The following is a 14,435-nucleotide window of genomic DNA, read 5'->3' on the forward strand; positions in this document are numbered from 1 at the left end:
CCCCAAACTGAAGCTGAGAAGAGGGCCTCCATTCCCTTATGGCTTGCCCTGATCTCTGCCCCAGAATAATGCTGGCTATTGGGGTAGAAGGCCCCACAGCTCTTCTTGTTTTTTTCCTGTTTAGAAGACACCGGGCGGCTGTCATTGTGGGCCTGCTCAAGGTGTTCAGACTAGTGTGTTAGAAGAAGCACAGGGTCCCTGGTTTGTCCAACTGAGGCTCTGATCTCCAGCTGCCACAGGGGGAGTCAAGCCAGGGACCCCAGAGCTGGATGGTCTCCGGCTGGAGAAGTGGGGTTGGAGAGATTCCAAGGTTCTCCTTAGTGAAGTGTGGAGGGGGCAGGATGTCTTAGCACCTTAACCGGGCCTCTGAAGATTTCTCCTTCCTCTGCCTGGTGATCTTCCAGGTCCTGTTCCATGTTCCTGTGCCTCTTGTTTCCGATACCCTCTACCTCTGAAGATCATCCCCGGGGGAATCTAAGTTATTTAGGCAATCTTTTCTCTCCCCTCGACTGACTGCCTTCCCAGACGTCGTGATCTCACCCCCCGCCCAAGGCTTTGGAGTGCCAGAATTTGTGTCCAAGCAAAGCTGCTGGGTTGGGGAGCGAGGGTTCCTCAGCACTGCCCCAGGCATGGGTGCCTTGGAGCATGGGTAGGATGGGGAGCACAGGGTCATCTGCCTGGGTGTTTTCTGAGGCTCGGACCCCAAGATGCCTAGGACAAAGTGAAGCTGGAAAGATGCCCCTTATGTGCAGAGGTTTCCAGGAGCCCAACTTGGTGGTGCCCCTGCCTGGTGCCAGGGCCCACCCGATAAGGTCCTGGCTTCTTGGGGCACGGAAGGCCGTTAGGTGCGGACCTGCCGGGGACTTGGTCCCCGGTTCTCCGATACACATCACTCCCCAACTCGGGTCCGCATGTCCGGCTCGCCGCCCGGGCTGAGGGGGCGCTGTCGGCGCGGGCGGGCGGGGCTGGAGCGCGCGAGCGCGCGGCGCGGAGCAAGCGCAGGGCTGGGGGGCGCCGGCCGCCGAGGACTGGGGGCTTGGTGGGCGGCCTGCGCCGTGCGGGGCTCGGTGACGGCGGGCGCGCGGCCAGGGAGCGCGTGGGCGGGGTGGCTGCGGCGACGGCGGGAGACGCTCGGGGCCGCTGCCCACGGTCCACTCCTCCATGGCGTTGCCGGGGTCCCCCGAGCCGCCCCGCGGCGCGCCCCGCAAGGTTCCAAGCCTGCTAGAGATGGGGGCGCTCTGCCTGGACTCGGACATCATCCTGGGTTTCACCAGTCACCTCCTGCGGCGGCGAGGCAAGGTGAGAGCTGGCGGGGCCCAGCTGGCAGCGGTGACGCTGTCCCGCGACTTTGCTGCGCAGCACGGAGAAAACGCGGCAGGTCCCGGGCGGAGTCCGGCTTGTCGCATGGAGACTGCACTTTCCGGTGTTGGTGCTGCTTGATTCTTCTTCTCTAGTCCAAGCTGCGCTGGGACCTGAGCCTTGAGCAGCGGGCACCCAGGGAGGAGAGCGTAGCACAGAGATCCGGGTTCTCACCTTGCAAGGATGGGGAGGAAAAGGCTAGGAGGGAGGGGATCTGAGTTTCTGAGGTGATTCCAGTTGCTTGGTGCATCCCGGAGTCTTGCGGAGCTGTGTTTTTGTGTCCTCTGGGAACTCGAGTGTAGAGTATGCTTCCCGGAGAGCCGCGCTGGTGCAGGGAAGTGAAGTTGCGGGTGTGGCCCATCACGAGCGCAGGGCCTGGGTTCCTTGTGATGCTTCTGGGTGTGCGTGTGAGGAGAGTGGGTGTATGCGTGTGTGTGTGTGTGTGTGTGTGTGTGTGTGTGTGTGTGTGTGTGTGTGTGTGTGTAGGGGGTCGATATAGATGTGTGAACCTCCTGGGTCGCGGTTGTTTGTCTCAGTGCCGTAGAGGGGCGGGGTGACGCTGTTTGCAGAGCTTGCGGGGATGGATTGGGGAGGGTGGTGCCTGAGGCTATCCAGATCCCAGGGTGGGCCGACGCCTGCCTGTCTTCTTTGCAAAGCGGAGAAGAAGAAGTAAAAGGCCTGGAGGCTTGGGGGTTGCAGAAAGTGGGGAGCCCGTTCCCAGTTATTTATGACTCCTCGTCGTGTTTACAGACTCCTTTAAGTCACAGATGACCAGGAAAACCGGATCATTCATCCTACTCTTGACCAACAGTGCGTAGGAGTGCAAGGCTAAGAAAGCAGGGTGAGGGTGGGTGGGGAAGGGGGGTTAAACGGAAAGGAGGGGTCTCTTGACAGGCCCTATACTGTGCGAGGGTCTAACTGTTCTGGGAGTGTCCGGCCAGGGTCTTTCCTTGAATCATCCTGGCTCAGCGGTCCTAGGTCTCAGCCTAAAGCGAAAAGCTCCACAACGTTCAGAACGCGTGGCGTCCTGTGTCTCTGCGCCCTCGAACCATGTGCTCACGTTGGTCGGCAGGTGGCGCTTGTGTCATGGAGAGCCCCGCCGCAGCGCCCAACTAGGGTTTCGGGCTGATCCCGAGCTGGGGTCTGAGCCCCCTGCGACTTCAGATGGCTGTGACATTTGGGGTCTGATTTAGGCGAGAGCAACTGGTCGCTGGGGAAGCGGGGGAGACCTCCGGGTCGGAGACAAACAGGCAATTAATTCCGGAGCTAACTTCCCATCTGCCAGGCCTGCTGACAACAGGTCCAGCACACCCCCAGGGCCAGCCGCACTGCTTCCTCCCACATGCCAGGCGGCGCAGCGTGCAATCCACTTTCAGGCACACACGCGGCAGCCAAGATACTTCCAAACAGCTCCTAGCCGCACACCGCACTTCTTGAGAAGCAGACCCTCACCCACTCGAGACAGTGGGAGCCTAAGGGTGGTCAGCCACACTCGAAGTGCACTGGGTGTGCTGGGGAAGCTGGAGGCTGGGATCCAGCCCCTTCCATCACTCCCCACCCCCACCCCCACTTCTTTGCTTATGCGATCCTGGGCAAAAGCTTCAGTTTTCCCGCCCGCAAAGTGATGAGAAGGTTAGGTGCTTCCCAGGAGGCGCGCAAACCCCATCGTCGCTCAGGAGGGACAGAGGCGCATGCGTGCGCGTAACTAGTGTCTCGGCGGCCCCCACCGCCCCACCCCTGTCAACACTCACCTAACAGGTTGGGGTCCTAGCAGTGGGCGGGGCCGCAAGGAGGAGCAGGACCCCCGCCCACCTGGCTCTGCTCAGGGTGGGGGCGGTGCTCTGGCGTCCCGCCCCCTTCCCTCCCTCTACGGGCCTTGGCCCGCCCCCGCCCCCGCCCAGTCTGTCCCGGAGCAAGCCTGCCGCGGCCACAACGCGCTCTCTACCACTCGCCTTCTCAACCAACTTCAGAGCCGCGGGCCGGGCCATGGGGGTGCCCCCGGGGCAGATCACGTAACCACTGCACCCCGAGAACCAACGCATCCCTTCCTGCGTCCGGGCCATGGTCGGCCGCGGAGCCTCCTTGTGTGCGGTGCAGCCCGCGGTACGCAAGACTGGGCAAGGAACGGGCGGCAGGGACCGGCGAGCACCAGGTTCAGAGCTCAAGACAACAAGGATGCTCGAGGGGGTGTGCGGCGCCCTCTAGGGGTGGGGCCTGGAGCGGAGCGCGGTGGGGGACCGGGCTAGGGCTTCTTCGCCAGGGACCTCTGCGTTGCACCCAGCACCCTAACTTTTGCAAAAGCGTGGCTTTAGGGGCGTGAGCGCCTGGGTCTGGAGTCGGCCGCGTGGAGTCCTGCAGTGGCGCTGCCCAAAGGCTTGGGTTTACTGTTTTTTCTCACCCCCCACCCCCTGCAGGTAGCTGAGTGTGGCCCCGCTCGAGAACCCCAGCCGCTTGAGGTATCTCCGCGCAAGAGGTTGCCCGCCGGGCTCGACCAAGACCCATGCAGCAGCCGCCCCGCTCCGGAGGGCGCCGGGGCCAGCGCAGAGCAGGGCCACTCGGCTGGTGGGGGCGGTTGGTGCCGCCACTGCCACACGAAGCTTGTGGAGCTCAAACGCCAGGCTTGGAAGTTGGTCAGCGGGCCCGGGACTCCCCTCCGGGTAAGTGACTCCTCTTCAGGCCGTGCCTCAGACAAGGCAGAGCTGGAACTTGGGAGAATTTGGGGCTGGGGCTTGGAGCGTGGCGGGTTCAACGTGGGCCCTCTTGTCTTATTCAGCTTCCCAGTCTGCAAGAGTGTCTGTTGGTGCACCCCACGCTAGGGGGCTGCTGCTGCATGTCGTGGGGGGTGGGTAGATTTATTTCCTAGGTACAGAAGTCCCATAGCTGGAGCCATACTGCTTGGGAGAGGTAGAAAAAGGAGAAGACAGGGACTTCACTCAGAGCAGGGCTGGTCATGGTGTGACACTGTGGGCACCTGGGCATTGGCATGCCTGTGTACAGACAGCATAAAAGGTGAGGCAGTGGGCCCCCTTCTGCAGCTGTGGGGTCCTTGCCCCACACTTGCCCAGCGTCTGCCCTAGATCTCTGTCCTGTGGGCCCGTGTCCTGCCCTAGATCTCCGCTTCTTGGGCCTAGGCTTTCTGTGTGGGGAGTGACTGTTGAGCTTCTGGGTTTCCCAGGCTTCGGCCTGGCTGGCAAGTGCTCATGGGAGAGGAGTCTACTGGGCTTTCCGGCCGTCGTCTTGCCAGGCATGTAAAGAGCAGGAGCATTGTTCCAGGGAACAATGGTCCCTGGAAGTGTGCAAGGCAGGGGTGTGGGGGTCTCCACAGGAAGCTGCTCCCGACCTTCAGCCTTGGTGGAGGAGTCCCTGGGAAGCGCCTGAAATCCCCATCCAGTCCAAATACAGTCCTCCAAGCAGTGCTGTGGTTAGGGTGAGACCCGGAGTTCCCTCCGGGCCAGGGCAGATGTGGTGAATGCCAGTCAGGTGTGTCTGTTCTGGGCACCTCTCCCGTCCCTCCTGGCATTGTCTAGGGTGGGGATATGACAGCCTCTCAGGACAGAGGCTAGATCTGTGAGCCTGTGTGGGGTGTGACTGACCACGGGTGTTAGTGGCTTTTGTCAGTGGCAGCCAGTCTTTGATACACTCTGCACCCAGACAGCCTGGATCTTAGCTTTGAAACAGCCAGAAAGCCTCGAGGATCCCAGAGAGGGCTCTGGGGATGTGCTCCTGAGGCCCTTCAGGAAGCAAGCTGATAGAGGAGCTGAGATGTCTCCCCACTCAGGAGTGGGCTTTGCCGTGTGCTGTTGCCCCAGGCCCCAGGCTGGCCAGCTGCTGGTGGGTAGAGTCATAGTAAAGAAAGCCTCAGGCACAGTAGGGAACTGGTGGAGTTGAGAGCCATCAGTGGAGGTCTGTGGCCTCCTGGAGACACGGCTGTCTATCCCCAAGCTCCCGAGTGGGGCCTTGGATGCAAGCTGCTGCTCCATTCTGTCAGTTGAGGCTCACTTGTCCTTGCCTGGGCCCAGTGGGCTGAGCAGGGTCCTGGCCAGGGCTTTGTGTGGCTTTGAACCGCCCCGCCCCCCATCTACTGGGTGTTTCCTCTTGTCGCACAGGGTGGCCTCGATCTCTCCTGGGAATGCTATCTAACCTGTGGGGTGCTGTGCCCAGGATAGGAAGGCTCTGCCATCCATTTCTCTCCGGAGAAAATTGAAAGCTCTAGGGCACAGGTTCTGTACCCGCAGCCCAGGATTTCAGTAGGTGCCCTTGTTGTGTGTGTTACCAGTGTGGGCCAGGCCCTTCTCAGAGTCCACAGGGAGCTGTAACCATAGACCTCCGTTAACCACTATGTGTACACACACACACACACACACACACACACACACACACACACACACAGGGTCTGCTTTTGAGGTGGGAAGAAGCCTCCTGAAGGGCAGATGGGGGACACTGTGATCATCACCTGTGGGTGGGCTCCACTAGATCTATTCTCTAAGGCCAACATGATGCTAAGAATTTAGGGTGGAAAGCTAGGATCCTCCGCGGGGTCCACTTCTTAATTTTGGTCACGGGGAAAGGAGCTCTCCCATAAGGACAGCATTTTACAGCTTATAGGGAAGTCTGCCTGAATCTCACAAATATCTCTGTGGTTCTTAGAGCAGGCAGGAGGCCTGCTAGGCTCTCACTGCTGGTCGTAGTTGAAGCTGGGACCCTTAGAGTCCTTCAGGGTCCCTGTCTGATCTCAGTATTAGAGGGCTGTGGGCCAAGGGGGCAGCCTGGTGGCGTGTTGCTTCCTAGCTGTCCTGTGACTATGAAAGGCTTGTCCCCATTAGCTTCTGGCCACCTCTCTACTAGCAGACAGTTATGCTTCTGGCAGGTTCGATGAGAGCGCTCGGCTAAGTCTCCACCTGTTACACAGGTCACCTCCGGCCTTCTTCACGGGTGCATAGAGCGGTATTGGGGTGAGCTCTGGCTCTGAGGTGGGCTTGAGGGTCACCCTCATCCTGGGCCTTTGGGTTATGATGGCTGTCGGGTGGAATCCAGCTGGCTGTTTATGATGCCCTGCCATCCCCCTGCTGTGGTCCCTTTGAGGTATTCCTGTCTGTGAGATCCGTTTGGGGCTGTAGCACAGTGCCTTCCACCTGAGAGCCAAAGCCCAGGTCTTTCCTTTATCTGCTGTCTGAGTCCTCTAGCCCCATCTTTCTGTGTCTACATCTGCTGCAGTGACATGGTCACGAAGTTCCGGCTGACCCCTTCCTCCATCTCTGTCCCAGTCCAGGTGCCACTCTCAAGAGGTCTCAGTCACATGGACATGCTTGTTAAACAACTGAATGACCGGAATTTTCCACTTGTACCTCATGGGTGGTCACCCTGTAGGCTGCTGGGCTGCGTTCGGTCTGTGTGTCCCTAAGGTGATGCCCCCCCCACTCCCCGATCCCAGAGGAGGATGGTCCTTCTCCCCTACAAAGGATGTCTCTTGCTGTTGCTTAGGGGCCATTCCAGATGGTGCCTAGAGAGTTCTTCAGAGGTGGTGACTTCCTGGGCTAGTGACATTCTTTCAGACTGTCAATACTGGAGCTGAATTAATGATTCCCCAACGGGAAAATGATTGCCTCTCATTTAGGTCTTGCAGGCCTCCTGCTCATCCAGCCAGAGTTTCATTCCTATGGCCTCCTGAGGCCCCTGTTCCTCTGCTGTGGCCTGTGCCTGCCTGAGTGGAGCGATGTACAAGGCTGCTAAGGGCTGGGCCTCTTGGTGCCTGTTCCTCTCTAGTTCCCATTCCCATGCAGCCCAGGATGCATTGTCTTGGTTCTGGAGCCTCCACACCCACAGGAACCAGCCCATGAGGGTCAGTGTCTGGAGCCTTCCTGCCCTCCCTGCAGCTTGGCCTCAGTGGCTTGGGATGACACCGTTTGTGGGCGTGTCTTGGCCCTTTCTGACTGTGTCCCCTTCTATTTGGAGTGAGGGGTGGGGGTCCTGCAGGGGCGTGCACGCTCTGGCTGCCCAGCTCTGTTTGCGTTGTGACCCGCGGGGAGGTAAGACTGTGCTCCCCCACAACAGGCTGTGGCCCTGTGATCTAGGACTGAGGCTGGTTCCTCTGATTCGGAAGTTGCTCCCTGGGATAGCTAGCATTTTCCCCAACTCCTATGGGCTGCCATCCTCCTTGATGTTTGGAGCTGGGGCCGGTGTGTGCCTGGGGCCTTTCAGGGTGGGGCCCTGGCGTCAGCACTGTTTCCCAGCTGAGCCCAGGTGTCAGCTAGGGAGGTGTGAGAGGGGCTGGTGCTCCCTGGGGCTGGCTGGCATGGGATGAGGTGACTCAGCAGGGAGGTGTCTACTCCAGGGCCTGACTGGAGGTACTCAGAGATCTGTGCTACTCTAGGGTCCAGGTGGGACCAGGAGGGTCCTGGTAGCTCCAACCTTCCCCTCCAGCTTCTGCAGTTCCTGGGTTGGCTTCCCCGTTCCTCATGTGTGCCCTTTCACTCGGTGTGGGGCAATGAATAGGTCTGTTATAGTGTCCATCTGACCTGTTTTGCTGGCCTGTGGTTTCAGAGAAGGACTTAGGCTTCAGGGTGTGATTCTTTGCTCTCTGAACTTCTGCTAGGGTAGTGTTGGAATGTGCATGCCCAGTGTGCCAAGTACAAGCTTCGTGTGCTGAGGGGTGTGTGCATTGTACATGTCTTGCTCCAGGAAGGATGTCTTTCATACTGCCAAGAACTGAGTAACCAATGTCCTCGCCGCCCTCTCCTGAGCGGTAGCAATAGCGGCTCAGCCAACCTGAAGGGCCTTGCAGTAGTTTGGAGTAGGTAAGGTTTCCCAAAACCTCCCTCTGGTGTCCTGGAAGGACCTCGTAGGTGGAAGTCAGGGGAGCTGGTTCTTGTCTTAAATAGCAATGAAGATCTTGCTCTCCTTCACTGTGGCCTGCCAGGAAGCTCACAGTACATCTGTTCCGCTCCGGACAACCAACCTCATGGGTCTGTTTTCTTAAGGGAAGTGATCATTCCTGTGTGTTCACGTTGGGCTGTATCTTAGTCACATCGTTTTGTTTTTAGTTTACATTGTGTAGCTCCTGGAAGCTACCACACAGTCTTTGTGCTCAAGGCCCCGAGTAAGTGAGCAGGACCTCAAAGCCGAGCATGCCTTGGCCTAGCTTCACTGTTTATTTGGTTCACAGAATGGGGAACTTGAGCAGTGCAGGGCAAGTGGGCAAGACTGGCCTGGCCCTGCGGGTTCTGCTGGCAGCCAGGTGGGTGGTCTGGTCTCTGCCTTGGCTGAGTTCAGTCTCTCCATCCCTACTGGAGTAAGCAATGGGCAAGGGGAGCCTGCTGCAGGAACCCGAGGCCTTCGTTTCCCCATCTGTTCCCACAAGGCCCGAAGAGGAGTCACCTTTGTTCTTTCTGTTTGGAAACCCTTGCGGTGTCTCGGTGCAGATGAATGTGCCGTGTCCTCCAGGACAGCGTCTCTTAGATGTGAACCTCTGTGGTCAGGAAGCCTAAGGCTGGTTGTTGGGCATCTGGTGCCCTGTGAGAGGCCCACAAGCCTTGTCTCGTTCCTGCCCTGTGGTAGCATCCTGCTGGGAGAGGGGGTAGGCGGGCTTCACAGGTCACTGTGTTAGTGGATTTATAGTCCTGTGTGGCCCAGGGCCAGGCCTGGTGCTGGCTGGGTCTGGACTTAGATGGATGCTTCTACAGGCTGCTTGCTTTGACCTCTGACTCCGGCAGCAAGGTCAGTTCAAGCTGCCTCCTGTTTCCGGGTGGAGCGTGCCACGCTGGATCTTGTGTCAGGGGCCTGGACTGCTGGGTAGGCTCCTCTCCATCCTGTTGCCTCACCTCATGGCCTCAGCCCAGCTCCGCCTCCTGGCAGCCATGGATTCCTTCCTGTCGGTTTCATAGGCTCAGCCTGTGTGGAACCCCAGAGTTGTCCTAAAGCCAACTCACTGTTTTTGTTTGTAGTGTAATCATAAGGCCTGTCTTTCTCTTGTCTGCCTCTCCCCCTTTCTCCCCATGCCTGCTTCCACAGGAGGAAGCATCCAGAGGTCCAATTCTTGCTTCTTGATCCCAGACCAAGGAATCGGATAGGCATGAGGCAGCGGTGGGGCTCCCTTAAAAGGTGGCCAGCCAGGAGAAGGGAAGAGGTGAGGCCTGGGAGTGGGGACCCTAGAGCTGGAGCCTCAGTTCTGCTGCTCAGGCTGTGTGGCCTGAGGTAATTGCCTCAGCTTCTCTGGTCTTCCTAAGGAAGGCATTTTCTTGGTGGAGGTCAGACAAGATGGTCATCTGTAGAGGTAGAGGTGGAATGGGAGGGCTTTGTCACGTGTTGGGATTCTGGATGATACCAGGGGCCTACCCTGCCCATCATTTCACTTCTGTGGGGTGATGGATGGGCAGAGAGGGGCCTAGTCCTGCCTGGCAGGAAGGTTGGGCTTGATGTTATAGGAGGGCATCTCTTATGGGGTCAGGACCCCTCCTTTTCTATAGGTACCCTAAGACCTGGTGGGGAGAAGAGCTTATGGTGGGTGGAAAGGCCAGAGCACCCCGCTACACTCCTGGTACTAGAGGCCAGAACCAGCATGCAGGCTACAGATCTCTGAGCATGCAGGCACCTAGGCCACTTTTCCTGTGCAGTAAGGGAGGAGATGGAGCAGGGCACCTAACTTGCTAAAGGCAGCAAAGCTGGCTGAGCCCCTCCCCTGCCTTCTCCTCCAGTCTTTGTCCTTGAGCGGAGGGCCTGGAGGGCAGCTCTGGGCAGGTGAGGCCGGCTGCATGCAAAGAAGGTAAGAATCTAACCAGTAGGGATGGTGCAAGGATAACCAGGGACTAGACATCTTATCTATGAGAGAGGCCCATCTGGAGCTCATTCAGAGACTGACCTAGGTGGCAGACAGAGTTGGGAACCAGTAAGGTGGGAGTTCTTCAGGGTGACATGGATGGACAGAGCTGCACTCGAGCCCTGGGGCCATGGGGTTTGGGTTGTCCCAAGAAGTCTTTGCCTGTATGTGTCCACAGGCATGTGCCTGTGATCCAGTTTGGGTTGTCCCAAGAAGTCTTTGCCTGTATGTGTCCACAGGAATGTGCCTGTGATCCAGTCCAGGACTCTCAGGCTGCTCCTGTTGGAGGAGGGTAATGGGTGGGGCCCATCTGTGGCCACCTGCAGGCTGTGGTCTTTAGGAGTCAGCCCAGGGCCTGGGTAGAGGCAGGGGCCTGATTCAGAGTCTGTACACACCCACTTCCAGCTGGTTACTGCTGAGTTTCAGGTTCTTTGGTGCTCAGCTGTCTCCAGAGGCACCAGTAAGCACTACTGTAGCCCAGCTTCAGGAGGTGGTATACTCTAACCTGTTACAGCCTTGGGGGATGCTTTGCTGCCTCATGGTCCAGTGGGGAAACTGAGGCATGGGGCTTTGTGCTTTGTCTAGTGACTACAGCGTCTGGTGTAGTATGAGTGCCCAGTACTCTGAGTCTGAGTGTATATTTTATGCCCTTTCAGGTTAGGTCCCGATTAGCCACTGTGTCCCCACAGCTTAGTGCCCCCCGGGTCTCTAGCATCCTATAGGAATTCTTCGTGGAGAACAGGGCAGCTATTGAGGGGGAGGCTGTCAATGAATGGGTCTGTCCTGATCGTCCAGCTGGGCGGTTCCTGGCACAGGGCTATGGGTGGCGTGCCGGTCAGTGCTGGGTGGGCTGGGCGATAGGTCGATAAGATGGAGAACCCAGACCTCTAGTGAGGTGCCTGGGAGGGTGGGGATACCAGGGCAGCCTGGGTGTGCCTGCCAGTTTCCAGGCTGGAAAATTGAGCCCTGGACCACCCTGCCAGGCCGCACGAGACACAGGAATGTCCTCGACAGCAGGCCACTGGGAGTCCCTTCCTGGACCTGTTGTCAACTCCGGAAACAGTTGCTGTACAGGGTCATAACCCAGAATGCTTTGTTTGGGAGGGAAGGGAGGTTGAGGTAGTCATGGGGTCAGCATGGTAGTCATGGGGTCTGCATGCTTGCTCCCTCCCTCCCGTGTACTTGGGTGGCAGTGCAGTGGGGGGACACCAGGGTGTCAGACATGCGGGCACCCTAAAAGCCTGTTTGGCTTCTCATTGGCCCTGCTGTGGGTGCAGGGGTCCCCTTTGCAGAGGTGGATGATTGGCAGGACTCAGAGAGGGTCTCACAGGGGAAGCTAAGACTCCTGATTCTGTGGCAGGAACTGGGAGCAGGGTCCTCTAATCTCCTAATGGCTGGGGAAGGTCCAGTCTATTTCCCCTGACCCCTGGGTGAAGCTTGACCAGAACTGAAGCCTGGGCACCTGCCTTTCATTCTCACAGGAGAAAATGGAAGGATTACTTAAAGCAACTTACAGATCCCAGAAACAAAATAAAAACTGAAAAGTCATCATTTTTAAACAGGGAGGTGCCCTAAAACCCGCCGCGTGATGGGTGGGTTGTGCACAGTGCTAAATTGAATCAAATTAAGAAAAATACTTTCCAAGCACAAGTAAAATATCTGTTTAATTAGACCATAAAGCGGAAATTAAAAGTAATATTTTGCAGTGGAGTAATTACTGTCTATCTGAAAGCAATGGGTTTCGGAGGTAACAGGCTCAGTTGCTGGGGCTTCTGAGGTAAAATCCTGAACCTGGGCCCAGGGTCCCTGGGGGTTTGGGCTCTTGGACACTGTGAGCTGCCGAGGTGGCTGAGAAAGGAAGTCTGGTCATGGCAGAGAGGGTCCCGACAGTTCCTCCTGAACCCACCACCGAGTGCGGAGCTTCTTACAGCTAAAGGAAGTTCAGGGAAACAGAGTTTGCTGGTGGCTGCTGAGGGGGCAGGGGAATCTGGTGGCCTGCTGCAAGGCCTTTGTCTGGTCTGAGGGCCTTGCAGGGAACAGCAGGCATGTGTGGGGTGGGGCGGAGTGTAGGGAGGGACCTTCTCCAGAGCCCTGACTGTGCTGTGGGAAGCTGATCTCTGCTCAGTCTCCTCTAGTCTCCCAGCTGGTCCCCAAAACAAGGAGGTCTTGGGTCTCTCTGGAGTGGCCTTTGTGGTTCCGAATGACCCAGCTGCACAACACAGTGGTTTTGCTTTTTGTGGACCTCAGTACTGTGCATGTCATTCCCACTCCACCTCTCCCCGCCCCCTGCAGCTTAGCATGTTTGAGCAACTTGTCACCAAGGAGTCTGCTCCTCTCTCTTGTGTGATTAAGGATGAAAAGGTGGCCCTGGCTTTTAGCTGGGCCCAACTTTCAGTTTCTCCTCTGGGAACTGCTTGTCCCCAACCTGGGTCTTGGCCAGGGGTCCTGGCCTGCCAGAGGCTTGTGCATCAAGGCCTGGGGTGCAGAGCAGCTGTTGGGGACAAGGTACCTTGTCCAGGGTGTCAGGTGCTGACTGCATAACTGAGCAGGGGGGCCTGAACATGATGGTCCACCCCATTTCCACCTCTGGATCCTGCCCAGTGCCTGGATGGACCTCTTCTGCCCCTGACAGCAGCCGGGCCTCTCTTCCACTCTCTGCCTAGCTGTGTTGGTGGGGTTAGTGTGCTCCCTTCCCCTCTGCCCCGGCCTTCAGCTTCCATTCTTGTCTCCTGCTCTGGGGGTGAAGGGGATTGTTTCAGAGACTGTGGCCCCTGAGACAGTCAGAGGCCTCTAGGCCTGTTTAGAGGGCCAAGAACAAAGGGTAGCTGGGCCTGGATTCTAGGCTGGAGCTAGGGCTGGGCGGCCCCTTTCAAGCTGAGCTAATGGCCGCTACAGGCCACACTTCCTTCCCTTTGCAGCCTCCCGCTGAGTGGAAAATTAGTGTATGGAAGCCAGACTGGAAACAGGCCTGGCCACCCTCCCTGGGGCTGGGTCGTTGGCTGGGATCACCCTACCCCTACCCCCACCCTCTTTTCATCTCTAGGGGCCTCTGTTGCCCCTGCAGGGCTCCCTGTATGCTTGAGCTTGGTGAATTCCAGGGGCATCAGCTAATGGGGACCTGCTCTGCCAGGCACTTCTCAGCCTGGAAGCCATCCAGAATTTACGGAGTCAGCCATAAATCAGGCAACTGCATGATGCTGGGTCTGGCAGGGGTCACTCTTTGATCTGTCTTGGGCTCTGGGTGGAAATGGGGCCAAGGGATAAAGGCCTTAGTCATGACAGTCCCCTTACCTCTCACTGTGTTGGCTGCCTAGGCCACAGCCTTCAGCACTTTGAACCTCCTGGCCATTGTGGGCACAGGTGACCGGCCCCTGGGCACATTCAGGGAACGTGCATTTCTGGGATAAATGAGACACTTTTGTGGGGTGGCTGACCTCAGCCCCCTAGTCTGAGAAATGGGTATATCTGGGGAGGCCGTGGTGATGGCTGCGTTAGAGTCAGGGTTTTCGAGGAAACCGCTGGGACCTGGGGGCTGTGTGGCCAGCTCAGTGTAAGGAACTGCCTGAAATGGGGCAGAAGGAAGCCAGAGCTGGAGCTGATGGAGTGGACTGCTGAGAAGTGACCCTGGGCTCTGATCAGGGTGACAGCCAGAGGCAGGCTGGGCTGATGTTTGTTGACGGGGCTGTAATGCTTGAGGCTGGCCCAGGAGAGCTCAGGGTGAATGTTTTGCCTCTAATGAGGTCACTTTGAGACCAGCCCATGCCCAGGCTCTCAGTGGGAGGGGTGTCCCCATAGAGGGTGGTGTGTCTCTTTGGGGAGGTAATGCCCCCTTTGGGTGGGGCCTACAGCCTGCCTGAGATCCCTGGGCACCCCTGGCTCGAGACAATGAGCCATGCTGTCCCAGCTGCTATCAGGGGCAGGGATGACCACTTCACTCTGGAGACGTTGCCAAGTGACCCATCCACAGTAGTGCTCCCAGGCTCTACCACGGCTGGCTGGCAGCTGCAAAGACAAGGATAGGGTCTGAGCCCCTGCCCCAGAGAAAGCTCAGGAAGGGAGGGAGCCCCGGAGGCCACTTCTCGCTAGCCTCCCGCCAGGCTCTGGCCCAGTGCCGTTACCCGCAAGCTGGTTGTCACGGAGCTACAGATGCGTCTTATTAGCCGTGAACCAGCGTGGTTAATGATGGTGAGGCGGTGGGTTGGCTGTCAAGGGCACAGGGAACCTCCTATTAACTCTGATAATTATCTTCCTGCTGGGCTCATGT

At 58.1% G+C, this 14,435-nt stretch overlaps 1 protein-coding gene across 2 annotated transcripts in view; it reads left to right on the forward strand.

Annotated features, from left to right (window-relative positions):
- Positions 1-1,073: 1,073 nt before the first annotated feature.
- Kif26a (kinesin family member 26A) overlaps positions 1,074-14,435 on the forward strand; it is a 38,454-nt gene continuing 25,092 nt past the window's right edge. Inside the window, exons 1-2 of one of the 2 annotated variants that reach the window (XM_052739115.1) lie at positions 1,074-1,299; positions 3,774-4,016. In XM_052739115.1, coding sequence (XP_052595075.1) covers positions 1,162-1,299; positions 3,774-4,016 — 381 coding nt within the window. In that variant the 5' untranslated portion in view covers positions 1,074-1,161. Of the gene's footprint in view, positions 1,300-3,239; positions 3,463-3,773; positions 4,017-14,435 lie in introns of those variants that run through there. The other variant, XM_052739116.1, reaches the window with a different exon arrangement.

This window comes from Peromyscus californicus, unplaced genomic scaffold (assembly GCF_007827085.1).
Source record: "Peromyscus californicus insignis strain IS unplaced genomic scaffold, ASM782708v3 Scaffold_15__1_contigs__length_86483966, whole genome shotgun sequence".
NCBI lineage: Eukaryota > Metazoa > Chordata > Mammalia > Rodentia > Cricetidae > Peromyscus > Peromyscus californicus.